At 46.5% G+C, this 20,199-nt stretch overlaps 1 protein-coding gene across 3 annotated transcripts in view; it reads right to left on the reverse strand.

The window, feature by feature from the left end:
• ADTRP (androgen dependent TFPI regulating protein) overlaps positions 1–20,199 on the reverse strand; it is a 69,963-nt gene that overhangs the window by 40,270 nt on the left and 9,494 nt on the right. For all 3 annotated transcript variants that reach the window (XM_062187333.1, XM_062187332.1, XM_062187334.1), the window contains exons 2-3: positions 17,258–17,392; positions 14,981–15,082 (exon numbers count right to left, since the gene is read on the reverse strand). In XM_062187333.1, coding sequence (XP_062043317.1) covers positions 14,981–15,082; positions 17,258–17,392 — 237 coding nt within the window. The remainder of the gene's footprint in view (positions 1–14,980; positions 15,083–17,257; positions 17,393–20,199) is intronic.

Consider the following 20,199-nt stretch of genomic DNA (forward strand, 5'->3'; position numbering starts at 1 on the left):
ACTTTTCAAGCTCCAGTGGACATGGAACAGATGTGAATGGCATTTGTGGAGATAGAATTTGTTCCACTGCCTGGTCCATTTCTTGATCATCATGTTCCTGGAGGTGACTGGACTATCTGTGTCATGCTCTGAAAGTTACTGCCTCAAAAAAAAAAAGTCTCTAAAACTAAATGTCATTACCGATGACCATGCATCTCAATATTCCCGTTATCAAATACCATTCAACAGGCATTTCTTAAGCAACCTTCTATGCCACCTTTATAGTTTCTGTGATCATAATTTTATTCTAATGCTACTGACTCTGACACTCAGTTAGTGAAGTATTATTTTAAAATATGTCAGGAAAAGTATGCATATTAATTAAAATGTTCTCATATATAAGCCTTAAACTAAACTCCCTGTGCCAATTGGAGACAAAAGATCTTTATTAAATATGATTTGATAGGTTAAGTATTTTAATATCTCTTCCAGTAATTGCTATAAAAGAAGATTCATTTGCCAAGCATGACATGGGTAAAAAAGGAAATCTCATCCGATTCTTACCTGTTAGAATCATATGTCCTAAGACAACAGCAAAAGCAGCATTTTTTTTTTGACAGGCAGAGTTAAACAGTGAGAGAGAGAGAGAGAAACAGAGAGAAAGGTCTTCCTTTTTCTATTGGTTCACCCCCCCAAATGGCCACCACAGCCGGTGCGCTGTGCTGATCCGAAGCCAGGAGCCAGGTGCTTCCTCCTGGTCTCCCATGCAGGTGCAGGGCCCAAGCACTTGGGCCATCCTCCACTGCCTTCCCGGGCCACAGCAGAGAGCTGGACTGGAAGAGGAGCAACCGGGACAGAATCTGGCACCCCACCCAGGACTAGAACCGGGGGTGCTGGTGCCGTAGGCGGAGGATTAGCCTAGTGAGCCACGGCGCTGGCCAAAAGCAGCATTTTGAAGCACACCCTGCTGCCCTTGATCCATAGACCTCTTAGCATCAGGTTCTCATTCTGCCTTAATACGATTGATTGCGGGAGCGGATAGAGGCAGTGTGCGCCCCCATGTCTGGAGAGTTGACTGATGGAGGTGTTCTAATGGCATCTGGGGCAGTTTTAGTTGCCTACCACTGTTGACAGATTGCACATAGACACTTGGCACTTTTGAACATAAAAACAAAACCACAGAGGCTGGTGCTGTGGCACAGTGGATAAAGGCATCAGCATCCCATATGGGTGCCAGTTGGAGTCCCAACTGCTCCACTTCCCATCCAGCTCCCTGCTAATGTGCCTGGGAAAAGCAGTGGAAGATGGCCCAAGTGTGTGGGCCCCCAGGTGGGAGACCTGGAAGAAGCTCCTGGCTCCTGCTTTGGATGGGCCCAGCTCTGGCCATTGCAGCCATGTGGGGAATAAACCAATGGATGGAAGATTTCTCTGTCTCTGACTTTCTCTCTCCCCTCTCTCTCACAATAATCTGCCTTTCAAATAAATAAATAAATCTTAAAAAAAAAAAAACAACCCAGAACTACAAATTGGAGAAGATCTTTCACTCACACTTGCATAGATTCCAGTAGTTACCCCTGCTTTTCACATGGCTCACCAAGCAGGAGCTCCCTGGAGAGACGGCTCTTAGCCCCTCCTACCTCTTGCTTTAGTATAAAAGTTGAGGAAATGGATGAATCCAGTGAACACAGGCTGATGACAGAAAGGGGGAAGCTCTCTCTTGGAATGCTTCGTGACACCAAAGACTAATTAATTTATAAAGAACACAGACTTACTTCTCACAGTTCCTAGGGCTGGGAAGTCCAAGGCCAAAGAGCCCATGTTTAGTGAGAGCCTTCTTGCTGAGTCAGGCCACACAGAAGGTGGTGGGGCATCCTTTAATCAGGAACCCACTCTGTGATAACAGCATTCACCCATCCTCGAAGGCAGATCTCGGGACCTAAGCATCTCTCCAAAGCCCAACCTCTGAATGCTGTTGCACTGGGGTTTGTTTCCAACACATGGACTTTAGGAAGACGTATTCGAATCTGGGCACTAGGGTCAGGAAGGCTTTTGGAGAGATTTTTGAAGACGATGGCAAGGCAAAGACCTTCTATCGACATGGACTTGGCTCTTGCATTGGGAAAAGGACATGAAGGGCAGAATTGAGAATTCAGAAACTCAAGACAGGAAGCACCTAAGGACTAAGAATACACCCAGGGAACACGTAATACATTGGCAAGTGTAATTACACCATCAAGAACACTACTAGCCAATGACCTGCAGAATTATGCCATTGGCTGGTAACCCAAGGATCTGGCAGAGGGAAGGAGATGGAAGAGTTGGACGAACTCAAATTCCCAATTAGACACAAGCGGTTGCTCAGTAAGCATTGTAGGTACAGATACCAGGGACAAGAGATGTGGGGGCTGGCTGAGAGCCTGCCAGCAGCTCCCTGTCCAAGGCAGGGACAGCAGCCCACAGCTGTCAGAGTGTCATGAAACAACTAGAAGTACAATGGCATTTGTAGGCTGGCTCTCTCAGCAGCTTGACTCTGTAGGAGAAGGTTTTCCCATCCACCCACAAGGCAGCTCTTGGGCATTTTCACTTCTGCCTTGAGATCGTCCCCACCCACTTAGATTTATATTTTTTCTCTTGGTATTTCAAAGAGGCTGAAGATCTTCTGCTGTGTGTTTCATCATCCATCCTGGTTATTCTCCAGCACAATACTCATTCTTCCCATTGGAGTATTGCACATGGTTACCATGGAAGTGAGGACTGGCTGATTCACACAGGAGGGGGTACCCACTCACAAGCCCTCAAGGGCACTGAATGATTTCAATCACTTTTATTCCTAGAAACTTCTCAGAAGGCATCCACACTTTTTTGATAACACTAAAATCCCTTGACCTTGATTTAGAAATTAGGATATATATTCTAGTAGCACTCTTCTGCTTAAAAAGCAGTCAGTTCAGAAGCAACAAAGAATCACGGGATAACAAAATCTTAACTTTTCACAAAATTTGAGAGGCAGAGAGAGATCTCCCACTGGCTAGCTCACTCCCTAAGCGCTTTCAATGGCCAGGGCTGGAATGGACCAGAGGTGGGAGCCAGGAACTCAGTCCAGTTCCCCCTGTGAGTAACAGGAATGCAATGACCTAAGCCATCTGCTGGTTCACTCCCCAAATGGCCACAACAGCCAGGGCTGGGCCAGGCGGAAGTCAGGAGCCAGGAGCTCCATCCTGGTCTCCCACGTGAGTGACAAGGACCCAAGTACTTGAGCTGCTTTCTCAGGTGCCTTGGCAGAAAGCTGGATCAGAAGTGGAGCAGACAGAACTCAAACCAGTGCTCTGATATGGGATGCTGGTGTTCCAAGGGGCAGCTCAGCCTTCTGCACCACAGTGACAATCCCAGCTGCCTCTTTTTAGAAAATTTATTTGAGAGAGGAAGTGAGGAAGGGAGGGATGGAGAGAAGAGAGAGGGAGAGAAGAGAGAGAGAGAGAGAGAAGCACCAGAGTATCGTGGGATAATGGAATTCTAAAGGCATGCTATTGGAAGTTCTCTGAATTGGGATTAAAAGAAGAAAAAACATGGCACTTTCTTCATCCGGGTCCCTGCTCTGCAGAGGTGGAGAAAGCATGCACAGTGACTCCTTGAGTCTAGTTGTGTAAAACCTGTAAGGACTGGTAACCCTCAGAAACTCATTCTCAGGCTCTTTTCTGTTTATATTAAGACACCCTGCGGGGCAAAGATGGCTTTATGGTTCTTATTCAGGTAACTGAGTCCTATTCCCAGGCTAGCTTCTGATTTCACTGCAGAGTTTTAGCTACATGTTTAACTTTGCAGTGTTTCCCAGAAGATTCCAGCTGACCTTAGGTTCAGAAATGAATGGAGAAAAAAAAGCCAGGCCAAAAGTGTTTCAAAACAATGGAACAATCCATCCATAATTCTGTAGCAATTAAATCTGAAATAATATCCAAGTAGGGGCCAGCATTGTGGCACAATGGGTTAAGCCACTGGTTGTGACACCAGCATCCCGTTGGAGTCCTGACTACTCCATTTCTAATCCAGCTCCCTGTTAATGGGCTTAGAAGGCAGCAGAAGATGGCCCACGTGTTTGGGTCCCTGCCAGCCATATAGGAGATCCAGACTGAGTTCTGGGTTCCTGGCTTTAGCATGGCCTAGACCTTGCTGTTGCAGCCTACGGGGATTGAACTAGTGAATGAAGATCCTCTCTCTCTCTCTCTTTCTTGTTCCTTCCCGCCACCTCTGTCACTCTGCCTTTCAAATAAAAAAAATTTTTTTAAAAATAATATTCAGGTAAATGCTAGGTTTGGTGCATAACTCCAATGCCACCTCTGTGCAGGTGCTCAGTTCATATTTAGCAAGGCCTTGAGCAGGGTCTGCTCCTGGAAACATCTAGTCCCTGTCTTAGCTAATGCAGCTCTACCCGCCCTAGCATCTCACATTGAATAAACTACTGGAACCTCAGTGTCCCTCTCTGTAAGGTGAGAAGTTTGAGTCAGTCCCATGATTTCAGGTCCATGTTTATGTCTCCAGGAAGCAACAGACAGGAAAGCAAATTAGGAATAAGTATTTGATACAAACACTGACTGAGATCCCTACCAACACAGAATATAAATAACTTGCAAATACCACACTCATTAAAAAAATAGAACCCAGATGGGTATTTTAAGTATGTGTTGGAAATAGACTTTTACTCTTCTTTGGCCTGGAAAACAAAACTTAATAGAGGAAAAATAATATATTATGTCTTTCCAGACTTACCCTAAAAAAGAAATGCAGAATTTGGAATTAGAGAGAGCATCTCCTATTTCTAGGCAGTCATGTAAGTGGTTCCCATCCCAAACCACCAGGTATGATGGCATCTCCTAAATGTCCCATCTTTCCTCTCTGGTCTAATTATTAGCACTCCGAAGGCAGGGAACATTCCATGCACAAAACCTTCCATCAGCCTCTTCTGCCAACAGAATAAAAACCAATGCTTAGCATTCAGGCTCTTCACGTTCGACTCCACGTGACTCTCTTCACTTATTTCCCTCTTTCTTAGACACCTCTGCTCTTGCCAAACTGAATATTGTCCTATACAAAATTCAAGTCCTTCCTGGAACCAAAGAACGCTACCGTATTTAGACATCAACACAGATGTCATTAGTGAAGATGAGGTCCTACTGGACTAGGGGGACCCTGAACGAATATGTCTGATGTTGTAAGGAGTCACAGACTCACATACACACAGCGAAAATGAAGAGAAGGCAGACACACAAACAGGGAGAATGTCACGTGATGGCAGAGGCAGGGGTCGGTGTGACGGGTCTGTAAGCCAAGGATTGCAGGCAATACCAGAATCTAAGAGAAAGACATGGGATGGAGACTCCATTATGGCCTTCCGAGATAATATTCCCTTGCCAACATCTTGATCTCAGATTTTTAGCCTCCATAGCTGTAAGAAAATACAGTTTTATTGATTCAAGCTGCCCAGTTTGTGGTACTTTGTATGACAGCCCTAACAAACCAATACACTGACCTAGATACCATGGTACCCTGAGCTTCCCTTGAGCCTGGCAATTTCTCTGCCCTGGCACATGGTTTCTCTCCTCAGAATCTCTTGCTGACTTTAATACCCATCCTTTGGAACCTAGTTCAAGTCCCTCATCCATCAGCCTTTCTGGATCCCTGCGGTGGGAAGCGGCCTCTCCCTGTCTATGCTTGGACCATCTGTTGGGCCTTAGCCTGCACTCATTGGTGGCACCTTGTGGAGGGTACCCAGTTTGTGATGACTTCCATGGTGAGAATCTTGTCTTTTATTCCATTTGCTCACATGGAGCCTGAACTTTGCCTAGCATATTACAGGATTCCCATGAACATTGCTGTCAGATTGATTTGTTGGTCATGGAAACGTAGCCATTCTTTATATTAAGATGCATGCATGTATAGCTACCGAAAGCGCAGAGTCTCCAGGTTTTCTCCACCCACAGTCTCTCTAAGAGGTGCTGTTTAATACCTGAAGCCCTTTAGAGTGGCACCAGGAGCCCAGAACTCGAATCAGGTGGAACATACATACTTGGGCCATTACCTGCTGCCTTCCAGGATGCACATAGTAGGAACCTGGACTCAGAAGCAGAGCTAGCATTTAAATGCAGGCACTCCAATATGGGATGTGGGCATCCCAAGCAGTATCAAATGTCCATCCATTGTTGCTACATTTTTTTTTTTTGCAATGGGACAAATAGAACCCCACTTCATCTGTCTTGTTAGGCGAGCTTTTCAAACTGGGGGGAGCCCAATGTGGAGACTGAGGTTGTGCTAGATAATGTGATCATAATGCAGCGTGGTAGGCCGAATACTGGTTCCTAAAGATGTCTGGGCCCTAATCCCTGGCACCTGTGAACACGTTATCTCACAAGGAGGAAGGGACTTCGCAGAAGCAGCTAAGGATCCTCAGAGGACAAGATTCTCCTGGGCCATCCGGGTCATGCCAGGGCCCATTTTTTTTTTTTTTTTGACAGGCAGAGTGGACAGTGAGAGAGAGAGAGACAGAGAGAAAGGTCTTCCTTTGCTGTTGGTTCACCCTCCAATGGCCGCCATGGCTGGTGCATGTCGCTGATCCGAAGGCAGGAGCCAGGTGCTTCTCCTGGTCTCCCATGGGGTTCAGGGCCGAAGCACTTGGGCCATCCTCCACTGCCCTCCCAGGCCACAGCAGAGAGCTGGCCTGGAAGAGGAGCAACCAGGACAGAATTCGGCGCCCTGACCGGGACTAGAACCCGGTGTGCCGGCGCTGCAAGGCGGAGGATTAGCGTGTTGAGCCCACATTTGAGGGAGGCATGAAGGGCAGAGGCAGAGAGGATGTGAAGACAGAATCGGAGACGGAAGGGCTTTGATGGCGGAAGCAGAGGAGGAGGGATACGCGCCTAAGAAGGGGCGAGGGGTCATGAGCCAGGGAAGGCAGCGGCCATAAATGGAGGAGGCAAGGACACAGAGTCTCCTCATGAGACTCTATAAAGAGTGTGGCTATACTGGTGCCTGGATTTTAGCCCCTAAGACCTGTTTTTGAATTTCAGACCAACAGAACTGTAAGAAAATACGTAAATTTATTTTGCTTCAGTCACTGAGTTTGCATTATTTGTTACAGCATCAACAAGAAACTGATTCGGCATAACCAAGGCTCTTCCTCCCCCAGCCATACCCTCGAAACTGCTCTCTTGCCCAGGTCCCCAGGGAGTTCAATTTGTCCTGGCCAATGGAAAGATCGGACTCTGGTCTCCTTCCTCAACCTCTCAGTGGCTTCAACAGAAAACACTTCCTCCAGGAGGCAAACAGCATGGGGTTTTCTCTGCCTCAGTCTCCTCTGTTGAGTTCCCGCCCCTTCCTCCCCACCACTGTAGGCTGCAATTTCCTGGGGCTCAGCCTTGGAAGAGCTCACCCCTAGGGCACCTTGTTTCATTTCTGATGAAAACAATCAAACTCACATCACCAGCCCGGAGATCTCCTTGTCCAACCTAGGACGATGTGTCTAGCTTGACTTCATGGTCGAATGGGCTGCTCACACGAACAGGCTGCCACAACACCACAACTGATTTCCTGACCTGGAATCCTTTACCTCCTTAGCATCTCTGTCCCCTGCTTCCTGTGGCTCAGCTAAAACTCCGGCTTCCTCTTTGTTTTCACCTTATGTATACGTTTATTGTATGAAGCATGTGCTTTAGATCTGAAGGCCTCTCTGGAAAGGTGCCTTTCGCATCATATTCAGAATAAAATCCTAACTTCCTACAAGTCACGCAAGACAATCAGAATCCCAGCAACAGCCTACCATCCCCTGCTGACTCACTCAGAACAGGCCACACTGGCCTTCTTGCTGTTTCATGACGAATCCAGGTTTCCTCTCAGGGTCCTTGGTCTTCCCGTTCTGTCTACCTGAGTCCTTTTGCCATCACTGTGCCCATTGCCACAACTCTCCCCAAATTTCTGTTACCATAGCAGCTTATGGAGGCATTCCCAAATAACCCTAGTTGCCTACATTCTACCAAACCTGTTACTTTGACTCCCACACATATACAGCCATGTCCAAACACACACACACACACACACACACTACACTGTCCCTCACTCTGCTTTCTATTTAGTTACATCACTACCTGGCATTGATCACTCATCTGCTGTGTGCTTATTGCCAGTTATCCTCATTAGGAAGTATGCATGACTGCTTCTTGGCCTTTTGGCTAAGATCAAGTGTAGGATGTATGTATGCTCCCCAAGTCAGGGTGGTTTTGATGGTCTTGTTATTGCTCTGTCCTCAGTTCCTATGGCCTGGTGCATAGTAGGCAATCTAGAAATACTTTTTACTACTTGCCTATGTTGAAGTCAACTGTATAGCTTATCAATTATTATACACACTAGCTAGATTATACATGAATACCATAGGAAACATGAAATGTCTCTATTTTAAATTTCTCAATATTGGGAAACTGTTACTTCTCTTGCTGCCTCATACAGACAAAAACAGCTCTAACGATATAACATTGATTTTTAAAAAATGAAGTCTTGATTTTGTCCTTCCGACTTGAAGTCGGCATGGGAAGTCATCTGGGGCCTCCTTGCCGAGTGCCTGCTTTGTTACATCATGCATTCTTTACCCTGAGGCCCATAAATGGAATTGTGAGGGTCCAGGAGCCTCCTAAAATTGCACACCAGATTCTACAGGCATTTGTGTTTTCCCTGGGACATAGATTTTCTCAGATTCACAGAGACATGTATTCCCATTGAGACATCCTGAGATGCCTGGGGCGACCGATACCCAGAGGTGGGGCTGGGGTGAGGGACTTTGCAAAGCTTGGGGCAAAGGGTGGCCGTCTGGAGCTGACACACCCATAGTGCATCTGCCCTGCTCCTCAGCGCTCACCACCTCTCCGTAGAAGCCCAACAATTTCACATCAAGCTTCCGAGTGGGAGAGAAAAATCTGAGACTTGGTCTGAATTCTAGTGATGACCAAAGTCATCCTGCATGCTCTGAGAAAAGGACTTGGAGATTTCAGATTTCCCAGCATGCCCTGAGGAGGGAGCTCAGATTGTCCAACCATGCCCTTGTACAAGTCACAACCAGGCCAGGACATATGGGGACAGAAGCCCCCCGCTGTGTGTCACTTGTCAGTGACCACACACAGCTACAAACCACCATCCACATTACTATCTTGCATTGGTGCAACTGTTACCTTACCATTTCAAGGTCGTGTGTGTATCCTAGATGCAATCACATGTAAGATCGCTAGATGTCAGAACCCTTGCCGAATATCAGTCACAGTGTCACACACACAGCACTGCTTAATAATTATTTCCAAGTGAGTAAGTGACAACATATTGATCAATTAAGTAGTGGTGTTTGGTGCATCTTCCAATTTAAGAACCAGAGAAAGGCCTCGTCTCAACGGCAGATTGCTTTCATTCCTGCATTGACATCAGGGGAGCTTTCCAGTTCTAAAACTCCATGATTGTGGATGGAGGGGAGGACGACAGGTTGTGGCCAGGAATTGTTAATTTTGGGTGGTAATAACTTATCATCTACATTCCTCGACAGTTTCAAGTGCTGTGCACACATTCTTAACAACTGTGGACTATTTCCAAACATGCAGGGACCCTCAGGGGAACTCTGAACTAGTTCACCTCTCCTTTGGCACAACCTCGACAACTTAGGTTGATTTCCAGAGAAACAAGTTCCCAGCTTCCCTCTGGTTAGGATCTGATGGCTTTCTTGGTTACTGAGAGACCTCTTTCTGCTATTTAAATCCGTCTCCTCCTGTTCTATCTTTAGTAAGCATTTAGATAAGACCTGAGTAGTTCATGTTTTCCTGGCAAAACCTGGAGGAATACTTTGCTCTTCCTCTCCTCTTCTGTGAAGGTTGGAGAACTGCTTAGCATTGAACAGTCAGGTTGGTCTACTTTAAAGAAAGCAACCAGGCCCCAGTGGGAGTGCTTCTGTCACTGAAGGAGGCGGCCTGCCCATGATGGATGCAAACATCCCACTGATGTTACTGTCCAGTGTGAATACACAGTAAGAGGAGACAGTCGGGAGTTTCTGTAACTGATTAAGAGAAGCCCTGAGCGTCTGTGCCAGACCCTGTAGAATCACCCTGTTGCCATGACAAGTGTCCAGCGAGGTAGAAAGGCTGGTCTGGAAGGATTCCAAAGACTTGTGAGTCATAACACTTCTAGGTCCACATCCCATCCATAAGGAGACTGGTTTTTCTGAACCTGACAAATGCTACTCATAAAACCCAGGGCTGCATTACAAATGGCAAGAGGGAAAATAGTCCACAGCTAACGCAAGAATAGCAAACCTCAGGAATGCTGTGAGATGGACGACCCACTCAGGACAGCGTAACATTGGTGCTGTCAGGCAAAATTCTCATACTGTGCAAAGGAAAAAGGGGCAGTGCAGGAACAAGTGCCCTCAAAACGCGGGACTGGCCCCACATAGTCACCTGTTCCCAGGTGTCCGGCCTGGCTGCCCATCATCACTCCTGCCACAGTAGTGGACTCCTGCCATTGTATTCATGCCTATGGGTGGCCATGGAAGAACACGGGTAAAATGGGAGAAGTGTTCACACACTGACTCAGGTGCAGTCATTTCCATGCGAGTGCCCAATGCTACCTGAGAATTTACAAAGAGAGCTGGATGTTTGGCACAGTAATTGAGTGGCTGCTTGGGTCACCCACATCCCATATGGGAGTGCCTGGGTTTGAGTCCTGGCTCTGCTTCTGATCCTGCTTCCTGCTCATGCAGACTGTGGGAGGCACCGTTGGCCGTGCAGGTACTTGTGGGAGACCCAGCTTGAGTTCTGGGCTCTGGGCTTTGGGCTGGCCCAGGCCTGGCTGTTGCAGACAGTTGGAGAGTGGATCAGTGGATGGAAGCTCTCTTGGTCTTTGTCTCTCTGCTGTTCAAATAAAGTGAAAATAATTAAATAGAAATTTTAAGGAAAGGGGGGCTGGCATTGTGACATAGCAGGTTAAACCTCTAACTGCAAAGCCAGCATCCCATATAATCAGCAGTTTGAGACCCAGCTGTTCCACTTCCAATCCAGCTCCCTGCTAGTGTGCCTGGGAAAGCAGCAGAAGATGGCCCAAGTTGCCTGGGCCCTTGCCAGTTACAATGAAACCCTGGGAGAAGCTCTGGGCTCCTGGCTTCATCCTGGCCCAGTCTTGGCTGTTGCAGCCATTTAGGGAGTGAACCAGTAGATGGAAGATCTCTTCTCTCTCTCCCTCTCCCTCTCCCTCTCTCTCCCCCTCTCTCCTCACCCCTGTGTACATTTCCTCTTCTCTCTGTAACTCTGCCTTTCAAATGAATTTTTTAAAAAAAGAAAAAAAAATTTAAGGAAAGGAACTTGGCAAAGAGCCTTTCTGGAGAGCATAGACCGGGGTGTTTAATAGCGCAGACAGAACTTGTCTTAACTTATACTGAGTAAGAGGTAAATTCTGGAAGAAAGGAGCAAGAGAGTCATGAGGATGTGAGATTTGGAGCAGACACATAGGGGAGCAGGAAGCTTAGGGATGGTGGCCTGGGGGTCAACCAAAGCCAGTTTTGCTGATACCAACGTTTTTCCTGGAGATGACTCTGTTGGGAATTTCTCCAATTAAATTAAGAAAAATACAGAGTCTATGTCTGACCCAGGACAGACTGCCACTCCTCGTCCCTCCTTGCCATATTGCCCCACTTCCTCTGACACTGGCCTCTTCTCTCTAAGGGATTCGGGTTGTGGGACTGACCAAAGGGCAAGGGACAAGGGAAGGCACAGGAATATTTAAGGATCCCCACTGTAGAGCACCTGCTTGCTAATGAATTCATAGCTGTGGTATGCATTATCCCGTTCCCTGCTTCCAAAGTCACCCAAAAATCCATATGGAGTTTATTCAGCAAGGTCACAAACACTGGGCATCGCCATCATTAACTATTTGGAAGAAATCCAACTGCACATCGATGCAGAGAACGGAACCACAGACAGAGAGGGATCTCGCAGTGATTACAAGAACAGCATTAGATGAGTTCACAGAATCTTGAGAAGCTACGTGGCCTACGTGTTTGGCCCCACATAAAAGACTTTCTATGACTCTGCCTTTTTATGATTTTAATAACATCTAGCTCAATGTTTCAAATCACTCCACTTTCTTTGAGTTTTGGCTCGTCTGCATACAGATGGGCATTACAGATTTTTTCAAAGTGAGCATTCTCACTTTGCTATGCTAATCAAGCGCGGGGACACCCTTCCGAGCGCCTGGGGAATTGGGAGCCCTTTCTGAGCCACAGGTTCTGGGTTTACTGCAGAAGCCGCAGCCTCAGCTTGCAGTCCTGGCTGGGCTGTGCGCGAGGTGAGCAGTTCCAGACAAGTCACTTAACCTCCTGAGCTTTTTTTTTTTTCTTTGACTTTACCTTTAAACATCAGGGTTGTAGCAGTTATCTACGAAGGCTGTGGGACAGCGTTTGGGTTGTCAGTTAAGATGCCCGTGTATCTGAGTGCCTGAGTTCAATGCCCGGCTCTGCTCCTGACTACAATTTCCTGCTAATTTGGACCCTGGCAGGCAAAAGTGATGGCTCCAATGGTTGGGTCCCTGCTACCCACTTGGGAGACCTAGATTCGAGTTCCCAGGTCCCAGCTCCTGGCTTTGGCTTTGCATCTGGGGAGTCATCCAGCAGATAGGAGCTCTGTCTCTCAAATAAATGAATAAAATTGAAAATAAGAGAAAATAAAATAAAGACGGTTGTATAAATTAAATAAGCTCAGACCTGAGGAATGTGCTTTGTACAATGTAAAGCGCCATGAATAAAAGCTGGAATATTCCTTAGTTGGGCTTCTCAGATCAGTAGTAAAGGAAAATTGGAAAGATGAGGAATTTGTTCAACAAGAAGGTGGTAGGAGGGGATGGGGCTTATTTAATATATAGTTTGGGTCCTAAATGCTAAATTAGGTCAGTCAATACTCAGTATCTCACCAAACACAATATTTAAACTGAAATTAAATTTATTTTCTGGGAGGTGGAACACAGAGTGGGGACAGTGTTAGTGGCCTGAGTTACTTTTCCATGTTGATAAGCATGTGAGTTTTTCTTTTAATACTATATAAAGGTTTATTTTTGTTTCTTTGAAAGTCAGAGCTACAGAGAGAGAGAGAGAGAGAGAGAGAGAGAGAGCACTTTTCCATCAGCTATTCATTCCCCAGATGGCTGCAACAGCCAGGGCTGGGCTTGGCTAAAGCCAGGAGCGTCATCTATGTCCCCCACATGGCTGCAGGGGCTCAAGCACTTGGGCCATCTTCCACTGCTTTTCCCAGGCCATTAGCAGGGAGCTGGATGGGAAGTCTAACAATGGGATGTGAACCAGAACCCAGATGGGATGCCTGCATTGCAGGTGACAGCTTTACCGGCTATGCCACAACACCAGCCCCAGCACATGGAGTTTAAGACACTAAAGGGATTACGGTGTAGAAACCTGTCTGTGATGAACTTGAGAAGCCTTAATATGCTTATGATTTTCTCAATTTTCAATTTATTTATTTATTTCTTTGAGAAGCAGAAAGAGACAGACTGAGATAGAAAGCTTACATCTGCTGGGTCACCCCCTAAGATACCCACAACATCTGGGACCGGGCTGGGACTGACACTGGGAGCTGGGAATTCAATTCAGGTCTCCCCCATGGATTTCAGAAACCCAACTACCTGAGCCAATCCTGCTGCCTCCCAGGGTGAGCACTAGCAGGAAGCCAGAGCTGCAAATTCAATCTAGATACGCTAGCGTGGAGAGCAAATGTATTAACTGGTGCTTACCCAGTAGGCTAAACACCTGTCCCTCCCCTGGTTTTTAACATCATTTGCCTCACAGAATCTGAGATCTTCTTATAAACTCCTAATGTGGAAATACATTTGTAAGTGGTTAGAAGCTGAGCTGGGGCTTTGGACTATTGCTTCATGCACAGAGATCTGGACAAATTTGTTCCAGCCCTGATTGTCTGGGTCACTGTTGCTTATTTTCAGGCTCCAGTAACTGAAATATCTCAGAACATATAGCCAGACTGGCTGTGTTTACTATTTGCACTTCTATACACATGCATGAATGAAAAGTCAAATGGAAATGTATAAAAATCTCATGGAAAATGCAGAGAAGGTAAAAAAAAAACTTTCATGGATTTTAAGAAAATTTGGCACCAAGATAAACTTACTTTAATTCAATTTTTCCATGAACTTCTTGGAGCATCCCTCATATTCTTAGAAATATCTAAAAATGGAATAATTATTTTATTTGTGATGTCTGGTACTGGTGGAATATGAGATGTTCTCTGAATGTTGGGATTAGATTTTTTTTTTTTTAACAGTAGCTTCATTCCATTTCTGGATTGGAATTTTCTTACATGTAGTTAGCAAAAGTCACTACTTTTCCAAGACTATATCTTCCCAAAAAATTACCACCTTTTTTTTTTATTTGACAGAGTTATAGACAGAGAGAGAGACAGAGAGAAAGGTCTTCCTTCCGCTGGTTCATCCCCCAAATGGCTGCTGCAGCCAGAGCTGCACCCATCCGAAGCCAGGAGACAGGTGCTTCCTCCTGGTCTCCCACATGGGTGCAGGGACCCAAGCACTTGGGCCATCCTCCTGGGCCACAGCAGAGAGCTGGACTGGAGGAGGAGCAACCGGGACTAGAATGGGTGCCCATATGGGATGCCGGCGCCACAGGCGGAGGATTACGGCGCCGGCCCACCACCCCCCTTGTTGCATGGCATCTCAATGATGCCTGAGCATTGTGGCAGGCTCCTGCCTGGACACCTCGCTTATTCTCAGTGGACACTGCATTACAGTACTGGTTTTTGTCCATTTTGTTCCCTTAGCACACTATTGAAATGAACAGTGATGGAGTGAAGAAGGAGGAGTGGACTGGATGCTAGGGGTTGAGAAGTTCAGAAATATAGATACATCCCTCTTGAGTTTTCAGTTCAGAGACCATTGACTTAGATTTCCTCTCACTCACCATTGCATGATTCAGCCACACCGGGAAGATGGCATCTGCCGATCTGGGGTAAACAAGTTCTCGGTTATAGAGAAAGATGGTCCAGAATGACAGAAATATAAACTGGAAAATAAAACACAAACATAACCTCATTAGGGTTCCTTCTCATTCAAGCTTTCTAAGACAACCAGGGACATTGCAGAATAAAATTACAGACCCATCTTCAAGATAGGTCCCTGTGTACTATGAGAGCATAAAATGAAAAGGGAAAAATGCTCCTTGTATCCTCTCTGGGAATTCCTCCATCTATGAGTGAGCAGGCACCAATTATTTGTTACCATGGCAGGCAAAGATACAGATAAGCAGAAATCAAGTTGCCAGTCATTAGCTTTACCCAGTGACTTCTTTCTCCTCTAAACTTTCACGAGGGGTGCTGGACTGGGCACATGGAGTAGTTTGAGTCATACAAGTTCCTTGCCCACCCTTTGAGTAGGCATGGCAAGGACAAGCATTAAGGCTGGGAGAGCAGATGAGGAGTGACAAGCTCCCAGGATCATTCATGAGCTAAACTGGGACTTGGATCTCTCCATTGCTCAGAACTTTGAATTGATCTCCACCCCCTGTGCTCCTTGGCTGTCTAGTCAATGTATCTGTGTTACAAAGTCAGTGCAAGATAGGGAGGGGTGGTTATTAATCTTCTGATCTTCCTCTTTTCTGAAGTTTCCCATGTTCAATTCCCAAGCCTTAAGAAACTAACAGACTTCATTGTATATTTTAAAAACTTGGCCTCAAGAAGATTTTGTGGGGGTGGAGGTGGAGGTATTCTGCAAGAGAATCCCTGGAATGCTAGTGCATGTTCTGCTGTCTCAAAATTCATTAGTGTTTGGAGAGCTCCATTTTGCATTTGGTTTTTAAGTCTTGGTACTATAGGAAGCAAGACCAGGACAGGTGGAAGAAGGTAGTCATTTCTAATTATAGGCTCTGCCGAGCAGCCAGCACTCCTTGCTTGATCTGTTTGCCTCCAGTCTACCTTATGAATGAGAATCTGAATAATGTCATAGAAATGTGGACAGCATCAGCAAACAAGCTGGCATATGTTTGCTTCTTCCTAATGTCCATTCATTCCATGAAACAATGAGGCGCCTACTGTGTACACAACACTGGCCTTTCCTTCCTTGATGGCCTCTTCCAGGTGTCAACTTGGAAGGTCTCACATCTTTTTAAAATAATGTTGGTATTTGATGGCTTTCCACTTGTAGAAGTAACACGTGCTTATTGTAGCAAATAAAACAAGATGGATCTAAGGGAAAATTAACCATCTGTCTCCCCTGGGCTCTTCCTTGCTGACATGATAATGGAACCAAGGTTGTTCCAGTTGTCAAGTTGTCCCTTGGTATCCATGGGGATGGATTCTAGGACCCTCTATGGATACGAAAATACACACATCTCTATTATAAATGGCATTTAACATACTCACATCTTCCCATAGACTTAACCCTTCTCTAGATTGTGTATATTACTTAATAAAGTTTATAATACCTAATTGTACAAGTACTTTAACTCATATCTAGGCTGCCTATAATACCTAACCAAGACTTGCTTTATTGTCATTTAAAAAATTTTTTTTTTTATTTTTGACAGGCAGAGTGGACAGTGAGAGAGACAGAGAGAAAGGTCTTCCTTTGCCATTGATTCACCCTCCAATGGCCGCTGCAGCCGGCGTGCTGCGGCCGGTGCACCACGCTGATCCAAAGCCAGGAGCCAGGTGCTTCTCCTGGTCTCCCATAGGGTGCAGGGCCCAAGCACTTGGGCCATCCTCCACTGCACTCCTGGGCCATAGCAGAGAGCTGGCCTGGAAGAGGGGCAACCGGGACAGAATCCGGCGCCCCAACCGGGACTAGAACCCGGTGTGTCGGCGCTGCAAGGCGGAGGATTAGCCTGTTGAGCCATGGCGCCAGCCTTAATTTTTTTCTTGACTATTTTTGACCTATGGTTGGTTGAACCTGCAAAGATGGTGGGTATTCTGATTCAGAAAGATCCTTCAAACTCCCCATTAGGCAGCACTAGGACCCTTCAATCAAGAGACAAATGTTCGTGGTAAAGCTGACCAGTAATGTGCCTTGTGCTCTATTTCCTGAAGACACTGGACAATGTGATGCAGTTGTTAGACAAGATGTTTATGCAAATGCAGTTGCTCTGATTTACAATAATGGGCTCCCAAATAGCCTTGCTGCCCGGGAGAAGTGTTCATCCATACGTCCATGTCTGTTATATTGGGTAACCGTCTCGCTAACTCACCGTCGATATAGGAAAAGCCAGAGTGGTGAAAAGCAGGTCTCTGAAGGCAGTTACAAACTTAATGTTTTTTCTTCCTGTGATTCTTTTCAGCACATCATCCAGGCAGGCGACCCCGAAGAAAATGGCCTGCAAGAGCTAAATTCATTACAACAAATGAGGGCCTTTTCATTTGCTTTAATTAATACATTCTTCACTGATGTAAACCTCCATTCCTCGGGGAGCAATGTTGATTTGAGAGGGAGGGGGCCGTGGGGTTGTTTTGGTTAACAGCCAATTCAAGGACTGGGCTTCCAGCTCGTTGGGCCTTGACCTTGCTGGCTAAAACTGATTGAGGAAATTTGTTTAGGGGATAATAATGTGTACAGTATTTAGTGTAATGGGCTTGAGCTAAAATGGAAGCAAAATAGAGTCCGCTTAAAAGGAGACCGTAATGAGACAGATACCTGGGCTGCACAGAGGTGGGAAGAAGCAAAAATAAATAAATAAATAAAAATAGCACAATGGAAAGAACCAGACACAGTGGTGGACACCAGACAGACTCCTAGGAAGAAAAATTAAGAAAAATACCTAGTGCTGAAATCTCAAGTTGGATCCACGGTGGAGCTCTGTGCTCCCCTGGTGAAATGCACAGGACAGTGTCCTACTTCTGTGGGAGAGCAGCCAGTGACCCTCTTTGCTTAGAGAGGGTGCCCCAAGGCCATACAGAGAAAATCTGGCTGAGGGAGTGAATGAAACACTTAGGGATAGAGTGAGCCATGGGCGCTGGTGAGCTACTGGGTATTGGGAAAGCCCTGAGGCCAGGCCAAAGAGAAACAGTGTCTTTTTTAAGGATGTGCAGGTTAAATGGGGACCAGAGTGTTTCAGATCTTGGGTTTTGTGGATTTGAAATATCTGCACATACACAATGAGAACTCTTGAAGATGGGACCCAAATCTAAGCCCTAAATTCACTTATGTTTCCTATATACCTTATACACACGGCCTGAAGGTAATTTGACAAAATGTTTTTTAGGGCACCTGTGTTTTGACCACAATCTGCCAAAGGTGTGGAATTTTCTGCTGTGGCATTCTAATGGTGCTTAAAAAAAAAGTTTCCAATCCTAGAGCATTTCTGATTTTGGATTTTTGAATTGGAGATGCTCGACTTCTAAGACGTCAAAGGCAACCTTTGCCCATTCTTTGTGTTTTGCACAATTCCAAGGCTTCTAGTTGAAGGCCTGGAGGGTCCCAATCATACAGGGGTTGGTCTGGTTTTGAGTTAGGCTTGTAGAGGATCCAGATTAGCCACTGAATTCTCCAAGTGGATTCCAGAGGGCAACTGGGACTCTGCTCCTAGGGCAGGAATCAGGCAAGCTCTGGACCAGGGATTGCTGCCGGGGACAATCTCCGAGGTGTGGACTCTAGGAGAGATCTCGCAGAGTTGGGCTCCTGCCACTCCCTGGGCTTGGGGGAAGGAGGAGAGAGGGTGCAGATTCAGCCAGTGCCTCTCCCACCTGGGTACTGGGGCCAGAAGCATTGCATCATGGGAGTTGGACCCTGGCCCCACCCTAGACTATGGAAACAGAGTCTCTAGCATGGGAGTCCAGGAAGGGCTTTTTTGCTTTCTGTTTTTTAAAAATAAGTTCTCCAAGGAATCCTTATACAGGACAAAGAACCACTGGATTAGACATATATTTGTCAAAAATCTTGACTACTCAGTGCTCTAATAACTGTTTACTCGCCGCTTGTTTTGTGCCAGGAAGCTTTTCAGTCTCATAACAATTTCACGAGGTCAGCTTATGACGAAGCCCCCGCCCCCACCCCAGCACCACTGTCCAGGTGAGGAGATGGAGGCACGGGGATTCTTGCCTGAAGTTTCATTAACGGCTAAATGCCAATTTGAAAGGCAGAGTTTGGTCCTTGAGCCAGAATTTAAAGACAATACATACATGTCTCTCTCTATCAACTACCTGGTTCCTCAGAACAGTGCAGATAAAGCACTGTAGGAGATCTGAAGAGAGATCATTAGGGGCAGGCATTGGGCCTACCAGCTGAGACACAGGGGTCCCACTGTGGGATTGATGCCCAACCCTGGCTCCTGATTCCAGCTTCCTGCTAATGCAGACTCTGGGAGGCAGCAGGTGATGGCTGAGTCCCTGGATCCTTACAATCCCCATAATGGAGACCTGGATTGGGTTCCCGGTCCCTGGCTTCAAGCTCAGCCCAGCCCCTGCTTTTTGGGCACTCGAGTGACTCAGAGGATGGAAGATCTGTCTGCTCTCTCACTCCCCCACCCCGCACTGCTTCTCTGCCTCTTAAATACATAAATTTTAAAAAATAATCTACAGTTCCCTCCAGGTGGGGGAATTGAGAACAGTTTTAAAAAAATACAGATGTCTGATTCCCACTCCCAGAGATTCTAATGTAATGGATCTGGGAGTACGGCTTAGGCGTTTGCATTTTTAAATTCCTCCCAGGTGATTCTAACTCTCGGCAGCTGAAGTTGAGAACCACCTGCATAAATGAACTTGCCTTTGGGAAGTTCAGACCTGGCAGTCTCAAGACAAGAGGAGCTGGGGAGATGGAGGTGGCTGAAGCCTGGTGGTGGGGTGAGGCTGCTGGGCAGAGATGGGGGCAGGGGGACGAGAGCAGTAGTGGGAAGCAGGCGCTGGGGACATGCTCTCAAGCAAGGGACAGGAGGAGAAAGGGCAGAGAGGGTGGTACGGAATGGTCAGGTGGCAGAATACCAGGGCTGGACAAGAAATCCTGGTGCTTAAAGGAGGTGGTGTCACACACACAGGGAGAGAGGATTTCAGGGAGGGGCCAGGCAACAGCGTTAAATGCCAACAGGGGTCGCTCCCCTCCGCGCCCCACCAGTAGTCTCATTACTGTTGGTGCTTTTGACGTCCAGTCCCTGGGGCCTGCAGAATTTTACGCACCGTCATTTGCATGGGGATGTCAGGA

This window comes from Lepus europaeus, chromosome 3 (assembly GCF_033115175.1).
Source record: "Lepus europaeus isolate LE1 chromosome 3, mLepTim1.pri, whole genome shotgun sequence".
Taxonomy (NCBI): Eukaryota; Metazoa; Chordata; class Mammalia; order Lagomorpha; family Leporidae; genus Lepus; species Lepus europaeus.